Genomic DNA, 27,993 nt, shown 5'->3' on the forward strand with positions numbered 1-27,993 from the left:
GTCATGGAAGTGGTGCTGTGGCTTAAGTGGTAGAGTGCTAGTCTTGAGCTGAAGAGCTCAGGGACAGCACTCAGGCCCAGAGTTCAAGCCCCACAACTGGACACCCCCCCCCCCAAAAAAAAGATAAATATATATGTATGTATATATTAGATATTTTGTCATGAGCTGCTACATTAATAGTTTTGAGCTTTTTAGTCTACAAGAAATTCACCATCTAGAGGAGTTTTGCATCATCATTTTTCTTCCTTTGGAAGAGCTTTGCAGTGACTAAAGACCTTAGGGGTAATTTTGTTTTGTTTTGGTTTTTTGTTGTAGCAGCACGAGGGTTCAAACTGAGGGCCTTGTGCTGCAGAACTCAACACCATGCTGAGGTTTTAGTAACTTACTGAATTCATAGTAAAGTTCAACTCTGAGTCTCATGCTGTACTACTTCAGGTGTGGCAGACTGACCACTCTTAATAGCCATATGTTAGTTTTATTCTTCATGCCATTTAATGGCCACGAGTACTATAGTTGTGATTGAGGACTAGAGAGCTATCACTGTAGTAGAATAATTGAACTTGAGTATCAGCTACAATGGCTTTTAGGAAAATTCTTCTCATTTTTCAACATTTGAAATATTCTTTTCCTGAAATTGGCACCTTTTCTTCCTTCCTGTATCCTTATTCCATTGGCCTACAGTTAACATTACTGTCCCTTTTTTTTTCTTTCTTTCTTTTTTGAGGGAGAGGCAATATTAGGATTTGAACTAAGGGCCTTCTTGGTAGGCAAGCATGCTACCACTGGAGCCAGACGTCTAATCCAACATTATTATCTTCATGAGAAAGTGGCAGCCTCAAAAAGGGAATTCTGGGAAAAATGCAAAGTGGACAACTTGACACTTAAAAGATAGTATCTACACACCTAAGATTGTGATTAAAACTGTGCTCTTCAATTCAGGCTTTTTCACTCCTGTTTTCCATCAGTTGACAGAATAAGAAATGTTACTCTTGAGTTTTTCGAGCCCTTGTTTGATTGATTTGGTATGAGCCCGTAATTATGAGGTCAGAGTATTTCTAAATAGATGAACATGACTCCAAATAATACTAGCAACTAAACTGAAATTACTGTTGTCTAGTTCAAGTTATAGTATTAAGCATTTTTCTGAATTGCCTATTTCATCTAGCTTGTGATTGTAGTATATAAGTAGGGCCACTTCCTGCATTGTTTTCATCCCTGCTGACAGGTTCCCTCACATACACCCCCCACCATTGTACTGTCACCTTGCCATATTCTTTGAGAGGAGCACCACCTTCTATGGAATTTTTCTCAGTCAAAAAGAAAGATGTAAAATGAAGTCTGAATAAACTAAGACTTGCTACTTAAAAACATACACCAAGGTTTGTTCTTTTCCTTCACTCCTGGACATAGTACAATTAGAGAAACTTTTATATTGCTGCCAATATGACTTTTTTGTACCCTTTGGGCCTTGTTTGGGTCAGATCAGATTGTCTCTAATACAATAAACAAAGAGGGTTGTTTTTCTTTTACAGTTTTGAATAGAGTTAATCAGCAGCATAGAGACTATGTTCAGATTCTTTTCAATTCATATTTATAATATTCAAACACAAGAATAAAATTGAAGAAAATAAGAACTTCCTTTAGCCCTAAAGAACACTAAGTACCTTTTCTCAGTGCCTTTTATTGAATTTAACTATTTCCTTCCTTGCCATTCACTGAGTGTCATCCAGGTCCATGAAGAATTTCGTCTTTTCAGAATTGGGATGTAAACCTGTCTAGAAGAGGAACTCATGTGAGGAGGAAGTGTGAGCCTACCAGAAAGTCATAAAACCACATCAGAGTATAGGACAAATGAGATGTTTTATGGAGGCCCTTCCATGATATTTCTATATGGCTTTCTCACTTTCCTTAGAAAGGGTTTTTCTTTCTGCTCAAATTCTGTTCAAAGTCATTCCTGAACAGATGAATTTTGTCTGACTCCAAATAATAAATTCTCTAAGGTTGTGTTTCAACATTAGAATGAACTAGAGAAGCTTTTCAAAATTCTGATGCCCAGGCTATACCTTAGAACAATTAAATCACTATCTCTGGGTATAAGACTCAGGCAATTGAAGTTTTAAAAAGCACACCCTCCCCTACACACACACACACACACACAGGTGATTGATTCTGTTGTTTAAGGTTGAACTCATAATTACTGGGACATAATTACTAGTACTATTGAAAATCTAAATCTTAGTCTAAGAAACCTCCAGCTGTTTGTTTGGTGGGAGTACTAAGACTGGAACTCTATTCATTCAACTTCCTTGAAAATGACTTGGAGCTCTACCACTTGACCCCATAGCCTGCTCTATGCTGATTATTTTGGCACTGGAGTCTCATGGACGTTTTTGCCTGATCTCGCTTTGAACCACAGTCTTCCAGGTCTCTCTTTTCTCTTTTTCTCTCTTTCCTTCCCTTCTTCCTTCTCTCCTCCCTTTCCTCTTCTTTCCTCTCTTCCCCTTCCCCTCTTCTTTCCTTCCCCTCTCCTTTCTTCCTTCCTTCCCTCCATTTCTCCCTCCCTCCTTCCCTCTCACCAAGTAGTATTGGGGTTTGAACTCAGGGCCTCTCACTTGATTGACTTGCTTGCTCTAATGGTACTGTTAACACTTGAGCTATGCCTCTAGCCTGCTCCAGATATTTTTTTTTTTTTGCCAGTCATGGGGCTTGAACTCAGGGCCTGAGCACTGTCCCTGAGCTTCTTTTGCTCAAGGCTAGCACTCTACCACTTGAGCCACAGCACTACTTCTGACTTTTTCTATATATGTGATGCTGAAGAATCGAACCCAGAGCTTCATGTGTGTGAGGCAAGCACTCTACCACTAGGCCATATTCCTAGTCCCTGCCCCACGTTTTTATAAGGGGAAAAATAAAAACTAAAGATCTCCCAAAATTTTATTGACTTTGCAAAATGACTTTGTACTCATTTTTTTAAAATAAAAAACAAACCCACATATCTTCCATGGGCTTCAGTCTTAATTATTCTGTTTGATTGTGTGTGGGGGGGGGCGGGGGAGGTTTGTTTTTTTGTTTTTGCCAGTCCTGGAGCTTGAACTCAGGGCTTGGGCACTGTCCCTGAGCTTCTTTTGCTCAAGGCTAGCACTCTACCACTTGAGCCACAGTGCCACTTCTAGCCTTTTCTGTTTTATGTGGTACTGAGGAATCAAACCCAGGGCTTCATGCATGCTAGGCAAGCACTCTTTTCCACTAAGCCACCTTGCCAGCCTGATTGTGGCTTTACTCCTACTTTAGTTCTTGCGCATGGTATTTAAGAAATACAGCTGGGCACAAGTGGCTCATGCCTATCATTCTAGTTACTTAGGAGGCTGAGACCTGAGGATCACACTTCAAAGCCATCCAGGGCAGAAAAGTCTTGAGAGACTCCATTTCTAAAACAACCAGCAAAGAGCAGAGCTGGAGGCCCTGAATTCAAGGCTCCTTAAAAGGAAAGAAATGCCCTACACCTATTTTTGCTTTTTAAAAATCACTCCCATTATAATCGCTCATTATAATGGCTTTTGAAACTTCAGTTCATATCCTTAATGCAGAGGAGGGTCTTCCCTCCAGTATTCTCTTTTTGTTTGAGTATGTTATGTGTGGGTTTACATTCTTGTCTTATTTCTCCTGCCTGTTTGCAAAGCCTACTTCTTATCAGTGTAGTCCTTTTATTACTCTGCATCTTTGCATGCCTTTTGTGCAGTAATATTGTATAACTATTTGTCAGAATAAAAAGAATTTTATTCTTTTGCAATGTCGTGCTGTAGATGTACACTATTCTAGGACCAGGAAGAAAGCAGATATGTAATATCTTCTCTGTTTGCTTTCATGCTTTTCCAGTTATTCAAATTCTTGATGGGTATGACTTTTTCTATTTGTTTAAATGTATGATTTCTATCCTATGACCAGCCACTAAGTAATCTTCAGGAAGCAGACTCTGGAAATGTCAGCTCTGTGATTTGAGTGCCCTGTACTGCAAGGCAGAGAGCATGCTGTTACTAAGCACCTGCTGGATTTCTTTTCTGACATGAAAAAGACAATTTTGTCATAAACCTCACTGTTTTTTAGTGCAGTTTGATATTTATGCTTTTGCCAATGCTATTTTGTATACTACTTTCAGTTCATAGGGAATATCAATAAATCCTCATTCCTAAATTCTAAGGACACAGTACAATTTCTTTTTTTAGTACAACCACTGCACAATTTCTACCATTAAATGAGACTACAAAGGAGAGTATCTAGACTTCCAGTCTGTTTTTAGCACAGACAAAGCATTTGATGATTCAGAAGTGTGCCCTAGATGCACAGAACTAGAGAAGAAGAAATGTGGAACTATAGGGGGAAAGGAAGGTTTTACTTTGTAAACAGTGTCATTAGTTGCATGCCAGTTCTTTTTAGCTTCAGTTCCTCTTTAATTAATACTTTTGTTATGAAAGACTAACATAAGGATGAATTACCTATCAAGAAAAAAGGCAACACTAAGACTACGTGGAATTATTTTCCTGTCAGCTAGCTTAGTTATTTTAATTCTCCAGTGCTTTGCATCCCTTTGAGTGTTCTCCAAATAAATAAATCAGAGCCTTTTTCCTTAGTAGTATTGATTATGAGAGATGCCTCCCTACTTTCCCCTAATGGGGGCTACCTTTCTGTACCAGCTATTTTCTTTCTTAGGAATACTAAAAGTAATTTATGTTTCACCTATTGTTTTTGAAGGTCAGTACTAGTTTGCTACTTACCATCTCAGTGATGCAGTTGGCTTTGTAAATTAAAGTGTATTTACTTTTTCTTTGCTTTCCCATTCCCTTTCCCTTTTACATTTCTTTTTTAAGAAATACCAAAACATATCAATACCTTACTGCTTGGGAGTAGAGCTTTTTGGAATATGCAGACTCTAAATCTTGTTTGGGTTTGTGCCTGCATATCTTGATAGAAAGATTGGATCTGAAACATCCCTGAGGTATCCCAGTTCCGTCTTTCTAAGCTTTTGCAAATTCCCATAGCCCATCACTTCAACACTTGGTTCTCCTAGGGCATATTTGTAGCAATCCAGAATTTCCTTAGGCTTTGGGAGATAGGTGAATGGCATATATTTCCAGCAACTTGGTAGAGCAAATTTACAGATTCTATATGGGCATCTAGTACTTAGCTGAATGAACTCTACCTCTCTCTCCTCTCTCTCCTTTCTCTCTTTCAGCTTGGCAGTGACCTTGGCGGGGGCATTGGAGGAAGTCCGGCAGTAAGTGCCATCCGTTTTTTTCACCATGAGAAGCACTGCCCCATTTGATGCCTTTCCTTTGCACATACATTCAGACTCTCCACTGCTGCTCTCTAGCACTGCATGCCAAAACCTTTTTAGTCATGTGTGAGGAGTCTAAAGTAGAATAGGGTTACTTGGAATCTTGGGGGCCACGCAGCACATGTGATCTAGGGACATCTTTAGGGATTGGTATGCTTGGAACCAGTAGAGATCTTTGTGTTTCTGACATTAAAGAGCTGAAGGAAATGGAACATCCCATCTGGACTAGAGAATGCTTTTATTTCCTGGTGTCATCTATAACGCTTTAAGAGAGTCAGCTGGACTCAAAAGTGAGACTCTCCTCATAAATGAGTTGGTTTGGGAGTATGAATATCATCTCCCCTAGGAGAGCTTCCTTCTAGATATTTGTACCTAAAGTGGGTGAACCCAAGTGGAAATGGAATTTCTTATTACATAGGATGCTTCCCCCTCTTTCTGAAGCAAACTCTTCTTTCGTTGAGATATCTTATAGGCCTTTTGCACAGAATCATGGAAGCTAAAATTGGAAACAGATGCAATCTTGGATCACTGTGTTCCTATATCCTTCTGAGTACTTTGTCTTGATAAAGTTTCTGAAATGTGTGTCTTTTATTGGTGATGGAAAAATATCTAATGATTTGGCTCTGTACACTGAGTGTTGGAACTATGCTATTTTCTAATTGGTGTATAAATGCTTTTAAAATAGCAACATTTTAAGGACTATTAATCTGTTCTTCCTGATCTTCTCTCTTCCTTTTTTTCTTTCCCCTGCAGGTAGGACAGTCCTTTATCCCATCATCAGTGCCTGCAACCTTTGCTCCTTCACCTACTCCTGCTGTGGTCAGCAGTGGTCTCAATGACCTCTTTGAACTCTCCACGGGGATAGGCATGGCACCTGGTGGATATGTGGCTCCTAAGGCTGTAAGTAAAGAATTAGCACAACACTACTTAATCAGTGAACAAAACCCAAGTTACTTCTAATATCTGTGTTACATCCAGTAGTAATAAATGCAAGGTTTAGCCTTGTTCTGGCGGATATATGAGAAATAGGAAAAATGGCTTCAGACTGAGCAGAGAGCATTGTTAGCATACTTGTTAAACATTTCTATAATTAGACTTAAAATTAGTAATATTAAGCATTTGAGTTTTGGTCTCATGTTTAGAAATATTTTGCATAGTTTTTCAACATTGAAGTGAATATAGTAAAAATCTGACATCAGCAGGAAAAAAAAATACCATAGAGAAGAACAACCTTTTTTTGGTTTTTGGTGATGCTAAGATTTATAATTAGCCTTCCATTTGTTAGGCAAGGACTCTTAACACTTGAGCCACACTCTTCCCTCCCCACTTTTTTGCTTTTGTTTCTTTTCAAGATTTTGCCCCAATGGGGCTGGGGATATGGCCTAGTGGCAAGAGAGCTTGCTTCGTATACATGAGGCCCTGGGTTCGATTCCCCAGCACCACATACACAGAAAACGGCCAGAAGTGGCGCTGTGGCTCAAGTGGCAGAGTGGTAGCCTTGAGCAAAAGGAAGCCAGGGACAGTGCTCAGGCCCTGAGTCCAAGGCCCAGGACTGGCCAAAAAAAAAAAAAAAAAAGATTTTGCCCCAAGCCAGTCCTTCCTACCTGTGTCCTCTCCCAGGAGCTAAGGTCACAGGCACATTATTACCACCGTGCCCTGCTTATTCATTGAGCTTGGCTCTTGGTAACTTTTTTGCTGGGGCTTGCCTTGAACCATGATCCCGATTTCCTGAGTAGCTGGGATTTCAGGTGTGAGTTGTTTGATTACAATGTGGGAAGTAACATTTTTAGTTCTTATTACATCCATTTCACTTTCCTTGTTGATAATATGTATGGATTCTAGACTAATTCAAGGTAGATTCAAGAGTGCCATTCCTCCAGATTTGGTCTTTGTAGGTTTTTAGTGTACCTCCTTAAACTGCTGATTGGTTTGTGTCATTGTGGCTCTTCCAATCTCAACCTTGTTGATGTCACTCAGATTGAAACTGATGGCAAGAAACTACTAGTAAATGAAGTTCATATCATCTTTTTGGAAAAGTTGTAGCTAGACTAGGGTAGGCTTTGCATAATCTCAACATGCCTGATTGCTTCCTTATTTCTCATCTGATACCATGTGGGGGATCCTTGCTGTAGAGTATAGACCACTCTTCCATCCCAGAAGCCAGTAGTGTGTATATACATCCATTGAATAGAATAACCAAAAATGTGACTCAAGGGGCTGGGGATATAGCCTAGTGGCAAGAGTGCCTGCCTCGGATACACGAGGCCCTAGGTTCGATTCCCCAGCACCACATATGCAGAAAACGGCCAGAAGCGGCGCTGTGGCTCAAGTGGCAGAGTGCTAGCCTTGAGCGGGAAGAAGCCAGGGACAGTGCTCAGGCCCTGAGTCCAAGGCCCAGGACTGGCCAAAAAAAAAAAAAAAAAAAAAAAAATGTGACTCAAAACTGAACCTTAATGAGTTTTTTTTGTGCCAGCCCTAGGGCTTGAACTCAAGGCCGGGGTGCTCTCCCTGACTTCTTTGCTCAAGGAGAGTGCTCTGACCACTTGAGCCACAGCTCCACTTCTGTCTTTTTAAATAATTTATGGGAGGTAAGAATCTCACAGGCTTTCCTGCCAGTCCTCAGGTCTCAGTTTCCTGAATAGCTACAATTACAGGTGTGAGCCTCCAGCATTTGGCTGCTTAGTGTTTTTTTTATTTTTTGGCCAGTCCTGGGCCTTGGACTCAGGGCCTGAGCACTGTCCCTGGCTTCTTCCCGCTCAAGGCTAGCACTCTGCCACTTGAGCCACAGCGCCGCTTCTGGCCGTTTTCTGTATATGTGGTGCTGGGGAATCGAACCTAGGGCCTCGTGTATCCGAGGCAGGCACTCTTGCCACTAGGCTATATCCCCAGCCCCGCTGCTTAGTGTTTTGATACACGTTAGTAGCATTGTCATAAGGTCTACTCTGCCAGATAATATTCGAAAGTCTTTTTTTTCAATTGTACATCAGACATACATACATTTGTATTTTACTCAGAATAACTTTCTTTGTTGCCCTGTTGATCAGTAGCTTTCATTGAAAGTCCTTATCTTCCATCTTTTTTAAATTAAAAATCTATCCAGCTGGACCCTGGTGGCTCATGCCTATAATCCTAATTACTCAGGAAGCTGACATCTGAGGATCATAGTTCAAAGCCAACCCAGACAGGAAAGTCCATGAGACTTATATCTCCAGTTAACCCCTGACTACTGTTTCTGTTAGTAGAAACTCTTATCATATGTAACAGAAAAACATATTCTAATCGTTGGAATTCTCTTTTACTTGTTTATGGATTTTGTTTTTCAATTCAATTCCCAAATTAAACAAGGTATAAAAAAGGCTAGAGCTACTCATAGACTGTTTTGGTTTTTGGCTTGTGATTCTTAAATAGTTGAGATTGATCTCAAACTTCAGAAAGTAGTACTCTGTCTAGTCCAGAACCTTTCACCTTGAATTGTTATTTATAGTATAAAAATCATCGTAATTTCCTGAAGAAGAGAAATATTAATTATATTTTTACATGTTATAAAGGAAATAGCATCAAGATAAATTAGTTTTCTTGGGCTTTATATACTGTTTTAGGTCTGGCTACCTGCAGTGAAGGCTAAGGGCTTGGAGATTTCAGGAACATTCACTCACCGTCAAGGGCACATCTATATGGAAATGAACTTCACCAATAAAGCTCTGCAACATATGACAGACTTTGCAATCCAGTTCAACAAGAATAGGTAAGATAGTCTCCGGGTTGATGTCAACAGTGTACCTTGTATGCACTGTAAAAAACCTTTTAACACTGGGTAAAAAGTCACATATTAAGCCAGGTGCTGGTGGCTCATGCCTGTAGTCCTAGTCACTCAGAAGGCTGCGATCTAAGAATTGCAGTTTGAACCCAGTTAGGGGAGGAAATTTGTGAAACTCCTACCCCCAATTAACCAGCAAAAAGCCAGAAGTGGAACTGTGGCTCAAGAATACCAGCTTTGAGTGAAAAGGCTCAGAGACAGTACCTAGGCCCTTAGTTCAGGCCCTTAGTTCAAGCCCCAGTATTGGCACAAAAAATTAAAAGTCACATAATGGCAGATCCTGAATGTAGAGTGAGCTTTGGCTCTTGCAAGTCTACTTAGTTGTCAACTTCATTTTTTGTTTTTTTGGGGGTGTTTTTTTTTTTTTGGCCAGTCCTGGGCCTTAGACTCAGGGCCTGAGCACTGTCCCTGGCTTCTTTATGCTCAAGGCTAGCACTCTGCCACTTGAGCCATAGCGCCACTTCTGGCCGTTTTCTATATATGTGGTGCTGGGGAATCTAACCCAGGGCTTCATGTAGACGAGGCAAGCACTCTTGCCCCTAGGCCATATTCCCAGCCCTAGTTGTCAACTTCAATTCTTGAAGACCATAGAGAATATTTTAGGGAAACATCCATATGGAATGAAGAAACTAGAATTTATTTGGTTTCTTTTTAAAAAATCTGATAGTACAAGATTTTTAATGCTTTTAATTGGAACCTATTTATCATTCACCACATCATTGTTTAGATCTGTACGCTAAACATTTCTAGGTACTAGAGTAGTCAGTCAAGCATCTGAAGTTTATATTTTGGTAGAAAAAAATTAATATACTTTGATTGGTACCAGAAATATGAGAAAACAGACACTGCTTATGCCAACTAAATAATCATACACAGGCAATGAATTCTCTGCCTTAAAAAAGAAGAGAAAGGGGGGCTAGGAATATGGCCTAGTGGCAAGAGTGCTTGCCTCATATACATGACACCCTGGGTTTGATTCCCCAGTACCAGATATATAGAAAATGGCCAGAAGTGGCACTGTGGCTCAAGTGGCAGAGGGCTAGCCTTGAGCAAACAAACAGTGCTCAGGCCCTGAGTCCAAGCCCAGGACTGGCAAAACAAAACAAAACAAAAAACAAAAAAACAATGTGTCCAGGGCTGGGAATATGGCCTAGTGGCAAGAGCGCTTGCCTCCTACACATGAAGCTCTCAGTTCGATTCCCCAGCACCACATAGATGGAAAATGGCCAGAAGGGGCGCTGTGGCTCAGGTGGCAGAGTGCTGGCCTTGAGCGGGAAGAAGCCAGAGACAGTGCTCAGGCCCTGAGTCCAAGGCCCAGGACTGGCCAAAAAAAAAAAGAAGAAGAAGAGAAAGTATTGATTTCATTGTACTTGCTGAAGCGCCAGTTGCTTTTATCACATACCATGGTGGGAAGAAGGCGGAGAACTGGCTACCTGAGAGATCTGTCCTTTTTTGTGTGTCTGTGTGCCGGTCCTTGGGCACAGGCCTGGGCACTGTCCCTGAGCTCTTTTCCTCTGCCACTTTGACCCAAAATTCTACTTCCAGCTTTTTCTGCGTAGTTAGTTGAAGATAAAAGTGTCACGGACTTGCCTGCCCAGGCTGGCTTTGAACTGTGAACCTCCAATCTCAGCCCTCTTGAGTTGCTAGGATTACAGGTGTGAGCTACCAGTGCCTGGTGGATCCGTTCATTTATAAATACAAATCTTCAACTTATCACAAAGTGATACTGCTAGTCCTTCTACTTAATTATATTAAAAATGGTTCATATTGAATTGAAACCACTTTGTACAACTATTTCAAGACAATAAAAATAAAAATTTAAAATAAAAAGTAAGTTTAAGAAATTTTCTTTTCCTAGCACTACAATTTTTTTTCAATTAAGGTAAAAAGTCATTGAAACCTAGCACTGTGGCTAAATCTAGCCTCTTGATTAATGCTGTGATTTCTTCCATTCTCTCTCTAAGCTTTGGTGTCATTCCAAGCACTCCTCTGGCCATCCATACCCCACTAATGCCAAACCAGAGCATTGATGTCTCCCTGCCTCTCAACACCTTGGGCCCCGTCATGAAGATGGAACCTCTGAATAATCTGCAGGTCAGAGTTTTACTTCACTTGGATAGTACTGGATAACATTTTGCTGATATTTCACTTATATGTAAAACTGCCCCTCGGTTATAGTTTATTTTATGTTGCTTAATGCTGCATATAAAGAAAAGAGGGTGACTTACCTTGCAAGTTTGGTAGGTTCAAGAGCGTGATGCTAACATTTGCTTGTCCTTGGTTTTGTCCCATGTTATATAGCCTCATTGTGGCAAATGACATATAACAGGGAAAAGTCAGGTGGCAGGACAAAAAACCATAAAGCAGGAGAGGGGACAGTTTTTCATTTCTTTAAATGAAAATGTACTCTTTTGAGACTTAAGCAGCATCCCACAAGAACCTGCTATTAGGCCATTCCCCTACCTCAACCCCAGCACACTGAGGGAGGGCCCACTCTCCCAACAGGACAAGCCTTTCCTCCTTAGTCCTCTCTTGCTTAGGTTAGAGTTTTCTATGAGTAGAGTTTGAAATAATTTGTGGTGAGAGTTTATTTTCTTTTGTTCATAAGAAAAACAGAAGCCATAGAGAATAACTCATTTTTTTACTCACATTTATACACTTTTAAACTTCTTATTTGCATATTTTTTTCCTTTAAGGGCTTCCATAGCAAAAGTTGAATGCAATTTATATAACAATAGATTTCAGAGGAAATTTATGTTTTTTTTTGTTTTTTTCCAGTACTGGGCCTTGGACTCAGGGCCTGAGTACTGTCCCTGGCTTCTTTATGCTCAAGGCTAGCACTCTGCCACTTGAGTCACAGCGCCACTTCTGGCCATTTTCTGTATATGTGGTGCTGGGGAATCGAACCCAGGGCTTCAAGTATACGAGGCAAGCGCTTTTGCCACTAGGCCATATCCCCAGCCCCTGAAATTTATGTATTTATCTTTGCACATTGGACCACAAGTAGCTGAGTTACTTGGATTTAAGTGTCCCTGTTAATACATAGCTAAGATAAAGGTTGCAGCATCTTAGAAGAGCTGAAGATTTTATCTGATTACTAGAGCCTACAGTCTTGAAAATTGGAATTTATTAGGATGCTTAGGTTATTAGTTCTGTTTGAAAGTTTCCATGTATCTTTAATTTCTCTGAAAACTATAAACCTTCTGGGTTCAAGCAACATGCTAAAGCTGTAACCGTTTTGATGGGATATTTGCAGAGCTTTGAGTCCTATAGCTTGTGAGTTTTTTGAGATGAGATCTTACTCTGTAGCTCAGGCTAGCCTGCCAACTTCAGTCTTCCTGTCTCAAGCCTCCTCAGTAGCTGAGATGACAGCCATCTGCTATTTTTCCCAGCTGAGATTTGTGGGTTGAACACAAAAGAACAAAAGCAACACCATTAGGGCAATTTAAGATAAGGAACTAGAAAAATATTCCTGATACCTAAGTAGTGATAGTTTCCCTCTCAGAAGCCAGGTACCGATGACTCGGGCCTGTAATCCTAGAGACTCAGAAGACTAAGATGTGAGGATCTTTGTCCGAAACAAACCAGGGCAGTATAGTTTGTGAAACTCTTATCTCCAATTAATCACAAAAGGCCAGAATGGATGGAGCTGTTGCTTAAGTGGTAGAATGCTGTCCTTGAGCACAAAAGCTCAGGGACAGCACCCAGGCCCAGTGGTTAAGCCCTAGAACTGGCCAAAAGAAAAAAAAAGTTCTCGCTGGACTCTTGTAAGGCCCACTCATGACATACAACAATATATAGTCCAAACTTATACTAGCTATAGAGGTATCTAATCTAAGGGTAAAATTGGCCTAGGACAAGTGAAACCTAAGAGTACTTGGCAAAAGCAAATAGAGAACAGCTTAGCTATAGTTGCAAGATTTAGAGCCATTAGGACTCCCAACTGAGAAGAAAAAAAAACAAAACTCTAGGGCTGGGAATATGGCCTGGTGGCAAGAATGCTTGCCTCATATACATGAAGCCCTGGGTTCAATTCCCCAGCACCACCATATATAGAAAACGGCCAGAAGTGGCGCTGTGGCTCAAGCGGCAGAGTGCTAACCTTGAGCATAAAGAAGCCAGGGACAGTGCTCAGGCCCTGAGTCCAAGGCCCAGAACGGGGCGGGGGGAGGGGGGGACCAAAGCAGCAGAGAGAGGGATTAGCATCTCTCCTGCCTAGAAATTGAAATGATAGAACAGTTTGGATAAGATGGAAAAATGTTTAGGAAGATAATTGAAAAATATTGGCCTTCTACTTTCCCATCAAGATAGGTAGGATCCATTTCTTGGTCTTTCACAAAGAGCAGTGTTAGATACTAGTTACTGATTGCTAGAGAACAGACAGTAAATGAGCTTTAGAAGTAAGGCTAAACTGCCCTTAGTATTTCAATTCCAATGTACCCACTTGTTTGTCAGGTCACTACCTTGTTGCCACAGTAGTTGCCTGCTTTTTTTTTTTTTTTCAAAAGCAGTAACAATTTAGAGAGTAGATAAGAGAGTCACAATATATCTTGGCTCAGAATAAAATAAAACAAGAATTACTATGCAGATAGACTTGGCTGTTACTATGATGAAAGTAATGTGTTAACGTGCTTTTCCAGCTCATGGTCCTAAAGTAACTAACCCAAATCTTCATCTAATCTCTTTTCTTGCAATCTTACCTCCCATTGGCCTACCGAGCCTCAAGGCTAATATTTAAGGACAGTCAGCATGCATATGAGAATACTTTCTTCAGAAGTGGAAAAGAGAATTTGGGTCAAAGAAACCAGAGCAAATTCTTAACTCTTAAAAATAAAGTAAAAGCCAGGTGCTGGTGGCTCATATCTGTAATTCTAGCTACATAGGAGGCTGAGATCTGAGAATCATGGTTCCAAGCCAGAAGCCTGGGCAGGAAAACGTTCATGAGACTTTTTTTTTTTTTTTTTAAACTGGTCCTGGGGCTTGAACTTGGCCTGAATGCTATCCCTGGGCTCCTTTTGCTCAAGACTCGTGCTCTACCACTTGAGTCACAGTGCCACTTTTGGCTTTTTTCTGTGGTTAATTGGAGATAAGAGTCTCATGGACTTTGCTGCCTACTAGCTTTGAACTGTGATTCTCAGACCTCAGCCTCTTGAGTAACTAGGATTATAGGCCTGAGCCACAGGGCTCAGCCATGAGATTATTATCTCCAATAAACTACCAGAAAAAGCCAGAAGTGGTGCTGTGTCTCAAGTGGTAAGAATGCTAGCCTTCACCACAAAGAGGATTAGGAACAGCACTCAGGCTCTGAGTTCAAGCCCCAGTATCAACACACACACGTGTGTACACACAGCCCCAGTACCAACACACACACACAGACACAGACACACACACAGAGACACACACACACACACACACACACACACACACACACACACACACACACACACACACACACACACACTGTAAGTTTTCCCTTTCAGGAATGCCATAATCATGGCTTTCTCATTAATTGGTATTTTCTGATGGAAAATATAAGCAAAACTTGACAAAAAAAAAAAATTCCCCTCTGAACAAGTCTATTTAGCAACTGCTGGTAGAAATTGAAACTAATGAAAGATGAGTAAGTTACTTTGAATTTCAGCTTCCATCTGCACTTGTCCCCATAAGATCAAAAAGAATCAAAACTTAATTCCAGTGCTTGGAACACGAACACACACAAGCTCTGAATTCAATTCCTGGTACTGGATTTAAAATAAAAACCTAAAGAAAATCTTAATTCTAACAAATTAGATCATGTAGACCTAGCTAAAGCTAGGTCAAGATCAATTTAGCATTAAAATATGTTTGCATGTTTAGATTCAAGAGTGCAATTTGGAAAATTAGTATTTTTTTAGTTCTCTTAAGACCATAAAGCCAGGAAAGAAAAAAATACTTGGGAACTGAGAAAAAGCAACTTTAAATGCCATGTGGATTTTCACTATTTTAGCTAATTTCATATCAATGTGTAAAATAAAATCAGACACAGCTGTAAAAACTATAATGGATGATATTTTTTAAACTAAATAGTACATGCTCCTTAAACTGCTTAATGGCTTATAGTCTGAAATACTGTTTAAGGGTTTAATATATACCATTACTTCTTAAGATCTAAATAGTTATACCTTAGAGATAGAAATTAAATACCCAGTAGAGTTGTTGTTTTTTCCAATAGAGTTTTTTTTTTTTTTTTTTTTTTTTTGGCCAGTCCTGGGCCTTGGACTCAGGGCCTGAGCACTGTCCCTGGCTTCTTCCCGCTCAAGGCTAGCACTCTGCCACTTGAGCCACAGCGCCGCTTCTGGCCGTTTTCTGTATATGTGGTGCTGGGGAATTGAACCTAGGGCCTCATGTATCCGAGGCAGGCACTCTTGCCACTAGGCTATATCCCCAGCCCCCCAATAGAGATTTTTAACCTTGGAGAGTTTTTCTGCTATACCAGTCTTAGTTGTAGGCTAGGGGTTTGGCTCAGGATAGAGTGCTAACTTGGCTTTCATGAAGCTCCCCAGAAACCCCTTCATACACACATATAAGAACTCAAAGAATCCAGCTTATCCTACACAGAGTAAAGTTAAGCTTGTGCCCATTGTGAACCTCTTCTGAATTTATTTATATCATATAATTATATTCTTAAAGAAGGAAATTGATTCCCTCTATTTAAATAAACAAAAACCTGGCAAGTGACTGCTTCTTCAAGTCGGTGTTTACAAAGAGACAATGGAATTACAGCATACTGTGTGTGCATCCCAGGGTGATGCTGATAGTCTTTGCTTAGATGCTGTAGAATCCCCACAGCTGCTCAGCTTCCCTTTTCACTGAGCTGTTGACTCATGAGAACACTGAGAGCCTCATTCTTCTGAGCTAATATTTACCAAGGTTATAAAAGCTGCAGTTTAAAGAGTCAGCTAGTTCTATAATTAAGAAGAACCCTAGACCCAGCCTTTTCTGCCCAACATGGGCCCAGTTTTTCCTTCCACTGAGCCTCTTTTGCCTTTTAGTTGGTTCTTTTGGTATTTACCTATGTGTAAATAACATGTTTTCATTGGTACTTTGGGGCTTTAGGAATTCTTTGCTCTCCTACATGCTGCCATTGTTTGCATTCCTACTTTCCATTTTTCAATATAGTCACTTTGGACTGTTTAAATCAGTGCTCAGTATTAGAATAACTTGTACTCTTCAAAGCTGAGCCATATATGATTCTTTTTTCCCCTATAATACTTTTTATAATAATTGGAACTAATACCTATCTGATTTTTGTCTGAGTTCTTTTTTTTTTTGCCAGTCCTGGGGCTTGAACTCAGGGCCTGAGCACTGTTCCTGGCTTCTTTTTGCTCAAGCCTAGCACTCTACCATTTGAACTACAGTGCCACTTCTGGCTTTTTCTATATATGTGGTGCTGAGGAATCAAACCTACAGCTTCATGTATACTAGGCAAGCACTTTACCACTAGGCCATATTCCCAGCCCTGTCTGAATTCTTAATGTGATTCAGTCCCAGTTCTATCATTTTCAGACCCTTAAAATAGTCTCTTAGTTTTTCTTTCTTGAATATGTTAAACTAGACCAGTCTCTGATTTTCTTGAATACCTGTAACCTAGCTGTCATTCTGATATTTTCCTTTATCACCATGCTGAGGATTCATTCCCTTCATCTTTCTCCCATGTTAATTAAATTTCCCATTTTTAAAATTTTATTTTTCTTCTCTAGATGCATTTACACCTCTCCCTCCCTCCCCCTCTCCCTTCCTTCCCTCCCTGCCTTCATTGCTAATACTAGGAATTGAAGTCAGAGCCTTGAGCTTGCTGGGCAAGTGCTCTACCACTTAGCCATACCTCCAGCTCTTTTTTGTCTTGGTTATTTTTTTGATAGGGTCTTACTTTATGGCCAGGCTGGGCTGTGATCCTCCTTGTGCTTCCCCAAGTTGCTGGTGTTTAGAGGCACATGCCAACATTCCAGCCATTGGGTTGAGATGGAGTCTCCAATTTCTTTTTGCCTGGGCTAGTCTCAAACCACAATCCTTCAATCTCCACCTCCTAAGTAGCTAGGATTATAGGCTTGAGCTGTTAAGCGTGGCTTCACTCCTCTTTTTTAATGAAACATATCTTCCATTAACTTCTTTTGAATAGGGAAGTAGGGAAAGTTTTTAAGCTTTCACCTACTTTTTAAATGTCTCCTTTTATTCGGTCTTCATGTTTGCTTGGTGTTTTTTACGTAAAATTTTGGGCTAGAAATTATTTTCTGCCTAAGTCAGTATCATTCTTCATCCCTGTGTCTGTTCTCTTCTTAATGTAAGTTTATACAATCTATACTCCTTTCCAAAGCTTGCTCTATGTTATTTTGAAGTAAATCCCAGCCACTTACATGACGTGGTCTGTACATATATGAGTATGTATTCTAAAAGCACACAAAATTCATACCTGTACTCACTGCCTTATGTATGAAACTGTAACCCCTCTGTATATCACTGACAGTAAATTAATTCATTAAAAATTTATACCTTTAATTTTTTCTAAGAACTCTTTAATGTCAAATACCTTTTTATCATTCAAATTTCCAATTATTTTAATATTTGTTTTTGTTTTATTTACTACTGTTTAATCAATAAAGTAGAGTTATTATGATATTGATGTGTACTGTACCACATTATTAAGCTACATCCTCAACTTTCTTTAGCTATGCTGTTAAATATAACTACTAGCTTCATGTGGGTTTATAAATTTAGATGAATTAAAATTAAATCAAATATTCACTTCCTCCTGTCCATTAGCCATATGTAAAATATACCTGTGGCTAGTAGTGGTAGGCTGTAAAAACAGAACATCTACATCATAGCAGAAAGTTCTCTTGTGTAGTGCTTATTTCTTTTTTTTTTTTAATTAAATTTTTATTGTCAAACTGAGGTACAGAGAGGTTATAGTTTCATACATTAGGCATCGGATACATTTCTTATACTGTTTGTTACCTCCTCCTCTGCCGGGCTTCGCTCTACCCTCCCCATCCACGTGGGGAGGGGTCCTGGGCTTATCTCTCTCTTCCGTGTGGAATCCATACTCGCTCTCTCACGTCCCCTCCGGCTGGTAGGGATTAGACGCAGAAGCGGGGTCCCGGGTTAGCCTTGGTTAGCGTGTGGTTGCGAGACCCCATGCTCGCCAGCCCAAGGAAAGACACGAGCGCGTGGTGGTCTCGGAGACCGCCTCTAGGACGTCTGATTTGTTCAAACGAGGAGCCACTGATATACCCCCAAAGGCGGGCATAGGAGAGGGACTACAGGTTGGCCATGAGGGCTGTCCATCAAGTGATGTCAGGGGACTTCCTCTTTGGACGGGGGCCCAGCCCCCCAAGGATTAGGTTTCTGGGATCCCCCCTCCATTGCACACGTGCTCGACCCAAGGGGTGGGGGCTTCTCTTCCTGTTAAAGGCGGAAGAAGAGGGGACAGGCTAAAGCCAGCTGTGGCCTCTCAAAGGCACAGCTGACCCCAACATCTGCTCCTTTTTTTTTTTTTTTCTTATTTAAATAGCAGAGGATGTTGTAAACATATGGCATATGTAGGCATAAGGCAAATGCTGACATAAGACATATATATAAATATATAAGGGGTAGGTAAAGTGGCCATCTGTCTGGTGTCCAGAGAAGCTGGAGTCCTCAGCCGGTCTCTGCACCAAGTGCAGGAAAGTGCAGACATTCCTCTTTTGGCGGTGAGGTAGAAGCAGGCTTAAGTTCTGGCATCTCTGGTAGTCCACCACTGGTGATTTAAACACATGTGATTAGTAAAACATTCTTTTTATATAGACATTGAAGTGAAGGTGCTAAACCTTTGCGCTTACTTTTTAAAAACATTTTTATCATGAAACATTACGGTTGGGTGTCAGACCCTCAGCTCCTATTTCCCTCTAATGGGACCTCCCTAAACCAAACAGTAGGGGGAGAGGAGTGGAAGGAACACGGTGCAAAATTTCTTTAGTTTTTTGTACAAAACTTCAAGCGACATTACCACAGCTAAACATTGCGCCTCAAGAAACGCTCAAGGAATAGTTTAGAAAGCAAACAAACAGGGAAGGGAAGCTGGCTGCTTTTTTACTGCTACTACTGTTGTATGCAGGCAGGTTTTCTGTATTCTTTTAGAAGAGCAGAAGAAATCCAGTATGTTCCTTGTTTTCCTGAAGAGAACACAAAGAGACATTTCTCCAGAGCAAGTGCTCTGGGTTTAGTTTTCCAATCTGTAAAAGCATATACAAGGCTCTTTCCCACTGTTTTGGGAAGATTTAAAATTCCTTAAGATATTTTCTTAAGATATATAATATAAGCATAGTTATTATCCTTACTAATCATGGGGGCTACTCCCCTCTTTCTCTCTCTCCTTTTTTTTTTTTTTTTTTTTTAAATATATGACATGGCAGGGCACCAGGCTGGGCTGGGGATAATGGCGGCGGTCTTTCTTCTGGAGCTACTTCCTGCTGAAAGGGGGCGAGGTGGTCAAGGGCCCCTGGTCAGCCTGGCACCATCCAGTGTGGCTGGCAAAAGTTCCCATCATTACCACGAGAATAGAATGGCCATCCGGGCCAATGGGTGTCCTGGTCTCATCTGGGCACCCTGTAGCTTGGCACAGCAGTATGGAAGAATGAGGATGGCCTTGAACTGCAAGTTTCCAGGTGGTGACTTTAGGGAGATGTTATTCTGTTAAAAGAGACTTTTGAAAAGATCAAGCAAAGTATGACAAGTTCTCAGAGCTGGTTGGCATGAATGACATATAAAATATATCCTGGGCATAAGCCAGAAAAGTAGACTGGTTAAGGGCATTTACATCCCCCAACATATTCTGGTTGGTTGCTGAGTATTCCCTGGCCTTGTCGGCAGATGCCCTTTTGGCTTAAGCAGGGTGATGATTTTAAGAGATTTCTCTAGTTCTAAAATCCCAAGATAATTCTGTGGCTTTTAACAGCTATGGTGCCTTTGATCTGGCAAATGTTGGCACTTTGATTGTTTAAATTTCCATTTAGGAATGTACTTTCAGGCCTTTGTCTTAGCCTTGTTTGCATCTGAAAGACTTTGAACTCAAATGGCAATTTTTTTTTTCTTAATGCAGGAATCACAATTACAAATTTAGAGGCACTTATTCATTTAGCTTTTTAACAAATTAGTGAGAACCATTAGCTTGTTTTGCCATATTTTGTATACATACAGGGTTAACGAGAATTTACTCTTATCCCCATAATTAAACAAACATACTTTAGACACTTGCTTGATTATATATAACTTAAGATAGGAGTCTCACATGGAAATTCAGTATCTGGGTCATCAGACTAATATCCAAGATAACTTAATCGTGTTTACCAGGATTTAAACACAAGGGATTTTGGCCTCAGCATTTCACTTTTTCTAATATCTCCAAATTACGAGAATATCACAGGATCAAATCACTTCAGGCGAGCAAACTTTTTAACCATCCAGAAAAATTTTTTCAATTTCTGGTATCTCTGAGCTGGTAATTATCGGAAATCCAACCAAATTACTTATTGCTGTATCAGAACTATTGTTCGTCTTTTATAAATATCTCCAATCACTCCGTTTTTTTGTCGGAAATCTGGAGCTTTTTTTCTTGCTCTCTCAGCCTGTAGCTGCGAGTTTAACACAGGGAAAGGGTGCAGGCAAGCACAGTGGGGGGGTTTCCACAGACACAAGCACTAGCCCCGCCCAGCTGCAGCGAAATCGCTGGTCTCTTGAGTCCCCGCCTAGCTGCTGAGGCGGCGGGAAAATTTGGAATCTCTTATCTGTTAACCAAGTTTAGAATTTAGCCCGCAAACTCAGAATTAATGAGTCTCCAACTGGCAAACATTGACAAAAAACTGAGAACCCCTTTTGTCTCCTTTAAAGCAGATTAGCCAGCCTTCCCAGGCCTCAGAGGCGGGGCCGGGGGGAGGGAACCAGCTTAAAGCAGTTTCCACCTGCCGCGCTAGAGCTACTGCAGCTCTGTGCTCCGGTGGCGCTTGCCAGCCCAAAGATTTTTGCGTTAGGCGCTCGGCTCCGCCACCGTCGCTCTCGGCAGTCCCAGAGCGGGAAGAAAAGCAGGGGCAGGTGTAAGGGCAAGCCGCTCCAGGTGCCCCACGAGTCTCTACGCTTGCCAAGTCTCAACATTGCCGGGGTCGCAATCTCTCCATGGTGGGTGCGGAATTTGCGCCACTTGTCCCGGACCCCAAGCACTCAGCCGTCGCTGGCGCCCTGAGACGCGTAAGGGCTGCGCGCCGCCCCGCGGGCTGCAGAAATCTCTTGGCCCTTGGCCTGTGCCAAAAATTCGATCCGGTCTCTTGGACACGGATCAATTCTGCCCCACCTTCTCTTTCGGTGGGGACCACACGCCCGGAGAACTCATTTTCTCCAATTTTCCCGAGGGCTACCGATTGCCGCGGACTTACTCCCATGGGCTCTATGCCCCCACGTTCGGGTCGCCATTTGCCGGGCTTCGCTCTACCCGGTCCTGGGCTTATCTGTCTTTTCCGTGTGGGATCCATACTCGCTCTCTCATGTCCCCTCCGGCCGATAGGGATTAGACGCAGAAGTGGGGTCCCAGGTTAGCCTCAGTTAGCAAGTGGTTGTGAGACCCCATTCTCACCAGCTCAAGGAAAGACACGCGCACGTGGTGGTCTCGGAGACCGCCTCTAGGACGTCTGATTTATTTAAATGAGGAGCCACAGATATACTTCCAAAGGCGGGCATAGGAGAGGGACTACAGGTTGGCCATGAGGGCTGTCCATCAAGTGATGTCAGGGAACTTCCTCTTTGGGCGGGGGCCCAGCCCCCCAAGGATCGGGTTTCTGGGATCCCCCCTCCATTGCACACATGCTGGACCCAAGGGGTGGGGGCTTCTCTTCCTGTTAAAGGCGGAAGAAGAGGGGACAGGCTAAAGCCAGCTGTGGCCTCTTAAAGGCACAGCTGACCCCAACACTCCTCCCCCTTGCTCTTTCCCCCCCATGAGTTGTTCAGTTCATTTACACCAAACAGTTTTGCAAACATTGCTTTTGTAGTCATTTGTCTTTTTTACCCTGTGTCTCTTGATTTTGGTATTCCCTTTCTATTTCCTAGTTCTAATACCAGTATATACGGTTTCCAATGTACTCAGATAAGATACAGAGATAGTGCAGGTACAACCACAGGAAGGGTAGTGCTTATTTCTTGATACTTGTCACATCCTTTCATATGACTTTTAGCAATTTTACTTATTTTATTACAAGGATTTCTTTTATATTTACCTGTGTTGTATCTCACAGAGTTTTTGGTTCCTGTAAGTTGATAGTTTTCCCCAGATTTGGGAACATTTTGTTTTTTTTTTTTTCTTGCTCTGTTTATCTCTTCTCACATTCTAAAAGTATAATCACACACATATTAGAACAACTTAAATCATCCATCAGCTCTCTGGAACTATTGTTTTGGGGATTATTTTGTTTTATTTTTCTGTTCTTCACATTGGATAATTTCTACTGATCTGTCTTCAGATACACTGACTATAGACAACTAGGTTGGGAACATAGTTGAGTGGTAAGAGCTTGCAAATACAAGGCCCTTTGTTCAATCTTCAGCACACACAAAAAAGATAACCTTCTGGTAAGCCCATCAGCACATGTTTTATTTCAAATATTGTACCGTTGAGTTCTGGGATTCCATTTCTTTCCTTGCTGAATTTCTCCCTTGTGTTCATTCAGTTGTTCAACTGGAAAACCCTGTTTAGCAGCTTCCCTTTATCCCCACCCTTCATGCATTAGCCATTCTTAGGCCTAGTAATGTGTTTACTGATTCTTAGGAAAAGTGACCAGTGGAAGTGTCTCAAAAGACCCCAGTAGTAACTTTGGGGATATATGGCCAGAGAATTCAGTGTTGTGCTGGCTGGGCAATGCTGTTTAACCCTGTAGATTCCCCAGTTCATAGAAAGGGCAAGACCAGCAGAGGGTCAGAGTACTGGCCCTCTAAATCCTCAGGCCCAGGACAAGCTCTCCACCTGCCCTTCACTAACAGCAGCTAGAGCTCTTATGTAAATATTTTCCATGTCTTTTTACTTGGGCTAGCTTGGTTCTTTTAAAAATTATATTTGTGTCTCCTGTCTGGAATGTAAAGGCTTTCTGCCAGCATTCTGGAATCTAAATTGGGAGAGAAAGCTGGGGAAATCTTAGCATTTAGCGGAAGTTCACTTAATCCACTACCCCTCAGCTTTGTCTGGTATCTACTTCTACATGCCTTCTATCTTATCCTCTCTAAAAGAATTGATCTTTAATTTTACCTAGAGGCTGGGTGGATTCAAGTAGTTCCTATTAGTACGGAATGGAGGTGGAATTCTATGACTCTTCATGGCATCCTAACCCTCCTTTTTTCTTTTGTCTTTATTTTTTATTTTTGAAGGGGTGATTGAATCCATGGCCCCGAGCTTGCTAAACAAGCTGTATCCCCAGCTCCATTTTAAGGGCCCCTCCTTTCTATTCCATGTATTTCCAAACGTACTACAGTCTTAAACCTTTGAGAATTCTTTGGTGTTATTGCTAATTCATTTTTTCAGCTACAAAGATTTTTGTCATTTTTATGTTCCCCTCCTGACTATGAGTTTATGGCTTTAAATTTTTTAAAATTTTCACAGGGCATCAGTGGGTCATATCTGTAATTCTAGCTCCTTAGGAAGTTGAGATCTAAGGATTGCAGTTCGGAGCCAGCCTGAGCAGGAAAGTCCATTAGATTCTTTTTTTCCAGTTAGCCAGCAAAAAGCTGGAAGTTGAGGTATTTCTCAAGTAGCAGAGTGCTAGCCTTGAGAAGTGCAAAAGCTCCAAGGACAACACCTGAGATCCTGAGTTCAACCTCAGGACTGGTGCACATATACACACACATATACCCAATTTTTCCCTGTAATTATGGAAGAATTTCTGCCATAAGGAAGCTTAAATGTGATATTAAGTCTTTCTGGAGGACTGATTGTACTTTCTTAAAAATTCTCTTCTCTGTCTCTGCCTCTCTTTCTGTCTCTCTCCCTCCCTCCTCCCCCTCTTTCCTTCCTTTCTTCCTCTCCTTCCTCCTCTCCACCCATCCCTCCCTCCCTCTCTCCCTTCCTTTCCTCCCTCTCCTCTCTCCTTCTCCTTCCCTCCCTCCCTCCCTCCCTCTTTCCTGTCCTTTCTTTCTGCCTGCCTGCCTGCCTGCCTCACTATAAAAGAACCTTGGTGTAGTGAATTTGTATATAAAGAACTGGGCCTTCTGGATGCTTATGACTCACTCTTGTAATCCTGACTACTCAGGAGGCTGAAATCTGAGGATCTATGTTTGAATCCATCCAGGGCAGGAAAGTTGTGAGACTCTTACTCCAATTAACCAACAAAATGCTGGAAGTGGTAGAATACCACCTGGGCTAGTGGGGCGAAGAACTGGCTCTTTCTAACCACATATAGTTTTTAACTTTTTTAAAAATCTCTTTTGCTGCCTTTAAACTTCATAATCATGATTGAATAGAAGATGAATGTTAATTAGGGAGAAGAAATAGACATGGTATCTCTTGGCTTTTTTCTTGGAATGTCTCTTATAAAATAAAGCAAAATCAATCCATTCTGTTCATTCAGCCTTTGGATGGTGAGGGTAGGAAGTACTAAAGATAATAGCTACAGAGGACATGATCTTCCAATTGTGCTATTCTTGTTTTGTAAGATTTTTGTCAGCCAAAGGGGGTTTTGCTAATGTATGTCCCTGAGCAAATTCTGTCCCTTGTGACTCCTACATTTCAGTCCCAGCCTGGTGAGACAGTCAGTTGCAGATGGTGCCTGTCCCTGATATTTCATGTCTTGCGTATGTCCATTCACACTCAAAACCCACAGCTGTAGCTATTGTACCAGAAAAACTGGTAAATGCTTCCAAACGGAAGACCTTTTCAGCAGCTTCCATCAAATGAAACAAATCAGCTTGGCATTTACGCACTTTTCTTGACTGTTGCACAATCCAAACAAGTTCGGTGTTAAAGCCTGCATTGGTCTTCCAAGATCCACAGTTGAGGACTAAATACTCTGATGGCTTTTATGGACCTGCAGTGCTACTTGTATATGTACTGAGTCTTTGTGTGGTTCTAGAACAGTGCAGATATTCCGAGGTCATACAAATAGATCCATTGCCGATGCACACAACCCATGTAGTCCTAAAATATTCCAGAAATAATATGTAAGCAAATGGAATTTACATTATGAAAGATTAGAACATTTTGCTCACCAGAGAAAATTACTTTCTGTGAGTGCTACTTCAATTGGATGTATTTTTTCATGTCATCAGGATTATGCCCATATCCTTTCATTTTTGCCTGAAAAATGTAATATCTTATGTGTATTTAGTGTCTTTAGTATCTTACGAATATTCCTTTTTTTTTTTTACTTGATTGTCTTTGTTCATACTTTTTATCCTTTCTGTTAGAAAGAGGTAGAGTGCTTGCTTAGAATATGTAAGCGCCCAGGGGTAGGGGCCAGGCTTCTATTAAGCAGTACCTTTTGTCTTGCTTTAACTAATACTCGACTACACATTTTTGGACAATTAATAGTTGCTCGGCTTGAAATACCACACATAAGCAGTAAGGAAGAATTCTGTATAAGCAGAGGTGGTCTAATGGATCAGAATTCTGTGCACAATGACAGGAGATAGTTGTGTCTGAACTCAAAATTTAGTTCTCAAAACAGCAAAGCTAAAAAGCCAGCCACTGATGCCTCATACCTATAATCCTAGCTGTTCACTCAGTAGGAGGCTGAGACCTGAGGATTGCAGTTCAAAGCCAGCACAGGCAGGAAAGTCCATGAGACACTTGACTCTCCAGTTAACTACCAAAAAGCCCAAAGAGGGGCTGTGGCTCAAGTGGTAGAACAGCCTTGAGTAAAAGAGTTCAAGCCCTGAGTTCAAGCCCCAAGACCAGCACAAAAAAAACAAAAAGCTAAATTCCTCATTAAAGAGGCCTGCAATGTCAGAATACCCAAGGAATGGAAGCTATGTCAAGATCCTGAGTGAAAGATGTTGAATTTTATGTAGTAATGAAGTAAAAATACAAGTGATTTCTTTTATTAAAATTACCACCATCTTTATATGATGATTATAAGTTATATCATGAGGATAGAGAATGGCACTACCAGCACCCTGCCAGTGCTGATACACAAAACCTTTACACAAAACCTTAAGGCACATTATAGGTTAGAATTAAAGAAAATCACTGGGGTTCTCCTGAGCTGGATTAATATTCATTTTAGAGTCATATCCTGCTTTTATTTGTATTTACATGATTTAATTTGTATTTATATGATTGCTATAACATTATATATTACAAGTATGAAAATAATTTACTCGTTTAGAACCAAGACCTATAGATAGGATGCAAAATCAGTCTGATGTGGGCATATAATGAGAACATAAATCTGAATTCACTTTTATTTTATTTATTTATTTTTTAATGAGTCATTTTTGAAAAGTGTATGAATGAGTGCTAGAAGTGGCTTGGTAGCAGCCTTCATTTCCAGGACCCATTCAGGGAACTGGAGGACAAATATTCAGGAGAAGCCACAAGACTTAATCTATTCCATTGCTCAGGCGTTGCTCCTTTCAACCTTGTCCCTTGTATATATATATGAAGCATTTCTCTATTGAACTACCCAGAGGCAGCTCAGTGACTTGCCTGGCCAGGCAGTCTTGAGAGCCACATGTCCTCTGTTTATCTATGTAATGTTGGATAATACATCTGGAAGTATGTAGGCACAACTGGAATGCCATTTGACTTACAACTTGCAGCTAACCAATCTGAAACATTATGCTATTACTGAGGCCTTCTAGACCATACTAGACTGGTAGTTTACCAATATATTCTTTACTATCGTGTCATTCATTACAGTATTATTCAGTGTATTTTAAAGCTTAACAAGGGCTGAGGGTGTAGCTAAAAAGCAGAACACTTTGCTAGCATGTACAAGTTCCTGAGTTTCTGGTTTTTTGGTTTTTTTTTTTTTTTTTACCAGTCCTGGGCTTGGACTCAGGGCCTGAGCACTGTCCCTGACTTCTTTTTGCTCAAGGCTAGCACTCTGCCACTTGAGCCACAGCGCCACTTCTGGCCATTTTTTGTATATGTGGTGCTGGGGAATCGAACCCAGGGCCTCATGTATACAAGGCAAGCACTCTTGCCACTAGGCCATATCCCTAGCCTGAGTTTCATCCCCAGCTCTTCCAAAATGTCAATGTGAAAAATTAATCTTTTTGCAGCAGATAGGAGCTCATGCTTTCTCTTTTCCTGTCCCCCCAATATTACTGTAAATAATACTACAAAGTGCACAGGGCTATTATATTCAAGGGGGAAAGAAAGGTTGATAACTGTGGTTACGCTTTTTTCTTTGTTGGTGGTGTCTGTTGCATATATAAGGACTCCCAGAACCTGTTCAGAGAAGGATTTTAGGGTTTGGAGACTTACCTATCAGGCAGCTGAAAGGCCTGTAACGTTGCTTCCTATTTCTGGCAATTAGAACTGTATAGAGTAATCTGTTGGAGGCTACTAAAGGAGGAAAGAATTTGGAGTCTTAAAGGTTTCAAGACAGACATCAGATTGGTCAATAGAGTTTCATAGGTGTGTAAATATGGCAGAAAACGGCTACATATATACTTATTATAGTTTCCAGCTTATTTTGCTTAAGATATAAAGCTTTAAAAAGTGAAGAAGCTAAGCCCTCCACTGGTGGCTCATATAATCCTTGCTACTTAGAAGGTTGAGATCTGAGGATTGTGGTTCGAAGCCATCCCAAGGCAGAAAAGAGCATGAGACTCTTATCTCCAATTAACCACCAAA

The 27,993-nt window shown here is 41.0% G+C and overlaps 1 protein-coding gene and 1 long non-coding RNA gene across 3 annotated transcripts in view; one reads left to right on the plus strand and one right to left on the minus strand.

Annotated features, from left to right (window-relative positions):
* Ap2b1 (adaptor related protein complex 2 subunit beta 1) overlaps nucleotides 1–27,993 on the plus strand; it is a 106,361-nt gene that overhangs the window by 52,099 nt on the left and 26,269 nt on the right. Inside the window, exons 15-18 of one of the 2 annotated variants that reach the window (XM_048367145.1) lie at nucleotides 5,231–5,272; nucleotides 6,086–6,232; nucleotides 8,932–9,077; nucleotides 11,114–11,243. In XM_048367145.1, coding sequence (XP_048223102.1) covers nucleotides 5,231–5,272; nucleotides 6,086–6,232; nucleotides 8,932–9,077; nucleotides 11,114–11,243 — 465 coding nt within the window. The remainder of the gene's footprint in view (nucleotides 1–5,230; nucleotides 5,273–6,085; nucleotides 6,233–8,931; nucleotides 9,078–11,113; nucleotides 11,244–27,993) is intronic. The other variant, XM_048367146.1, reaches the window with a different exon arrangement.
* Nucleotides 525–27,919, minus strand: LOC125366453. Its single transcript, XR_007213841.1, has 4 exons — nucleotides 27,478–27,919; nucleotides 21,649–21,659; nucleotides 16,769–16,779; nucleotides 525–534 (listed from the first exon to the last, which is right to left on the minus strand). It is a non-coding gene; the product is annotated as an uncharacterized LOC125366453 (long non-coding RNA).

Source organism: Perognathus longimembris, chromosome 17 (assembly GCF_023159225.1).
Source record: "Perognathus longimembris pacificus isolate PPM17 chromosome 17, ASM2315922v1, whole genome shotgun sequence".
Taxonomy (NCBI): Eukaryota; Metazoa; Chordata; class Mammalia; order Rodentia; family Heteromyidae; genus Perognathus; species Perognathus longimembris.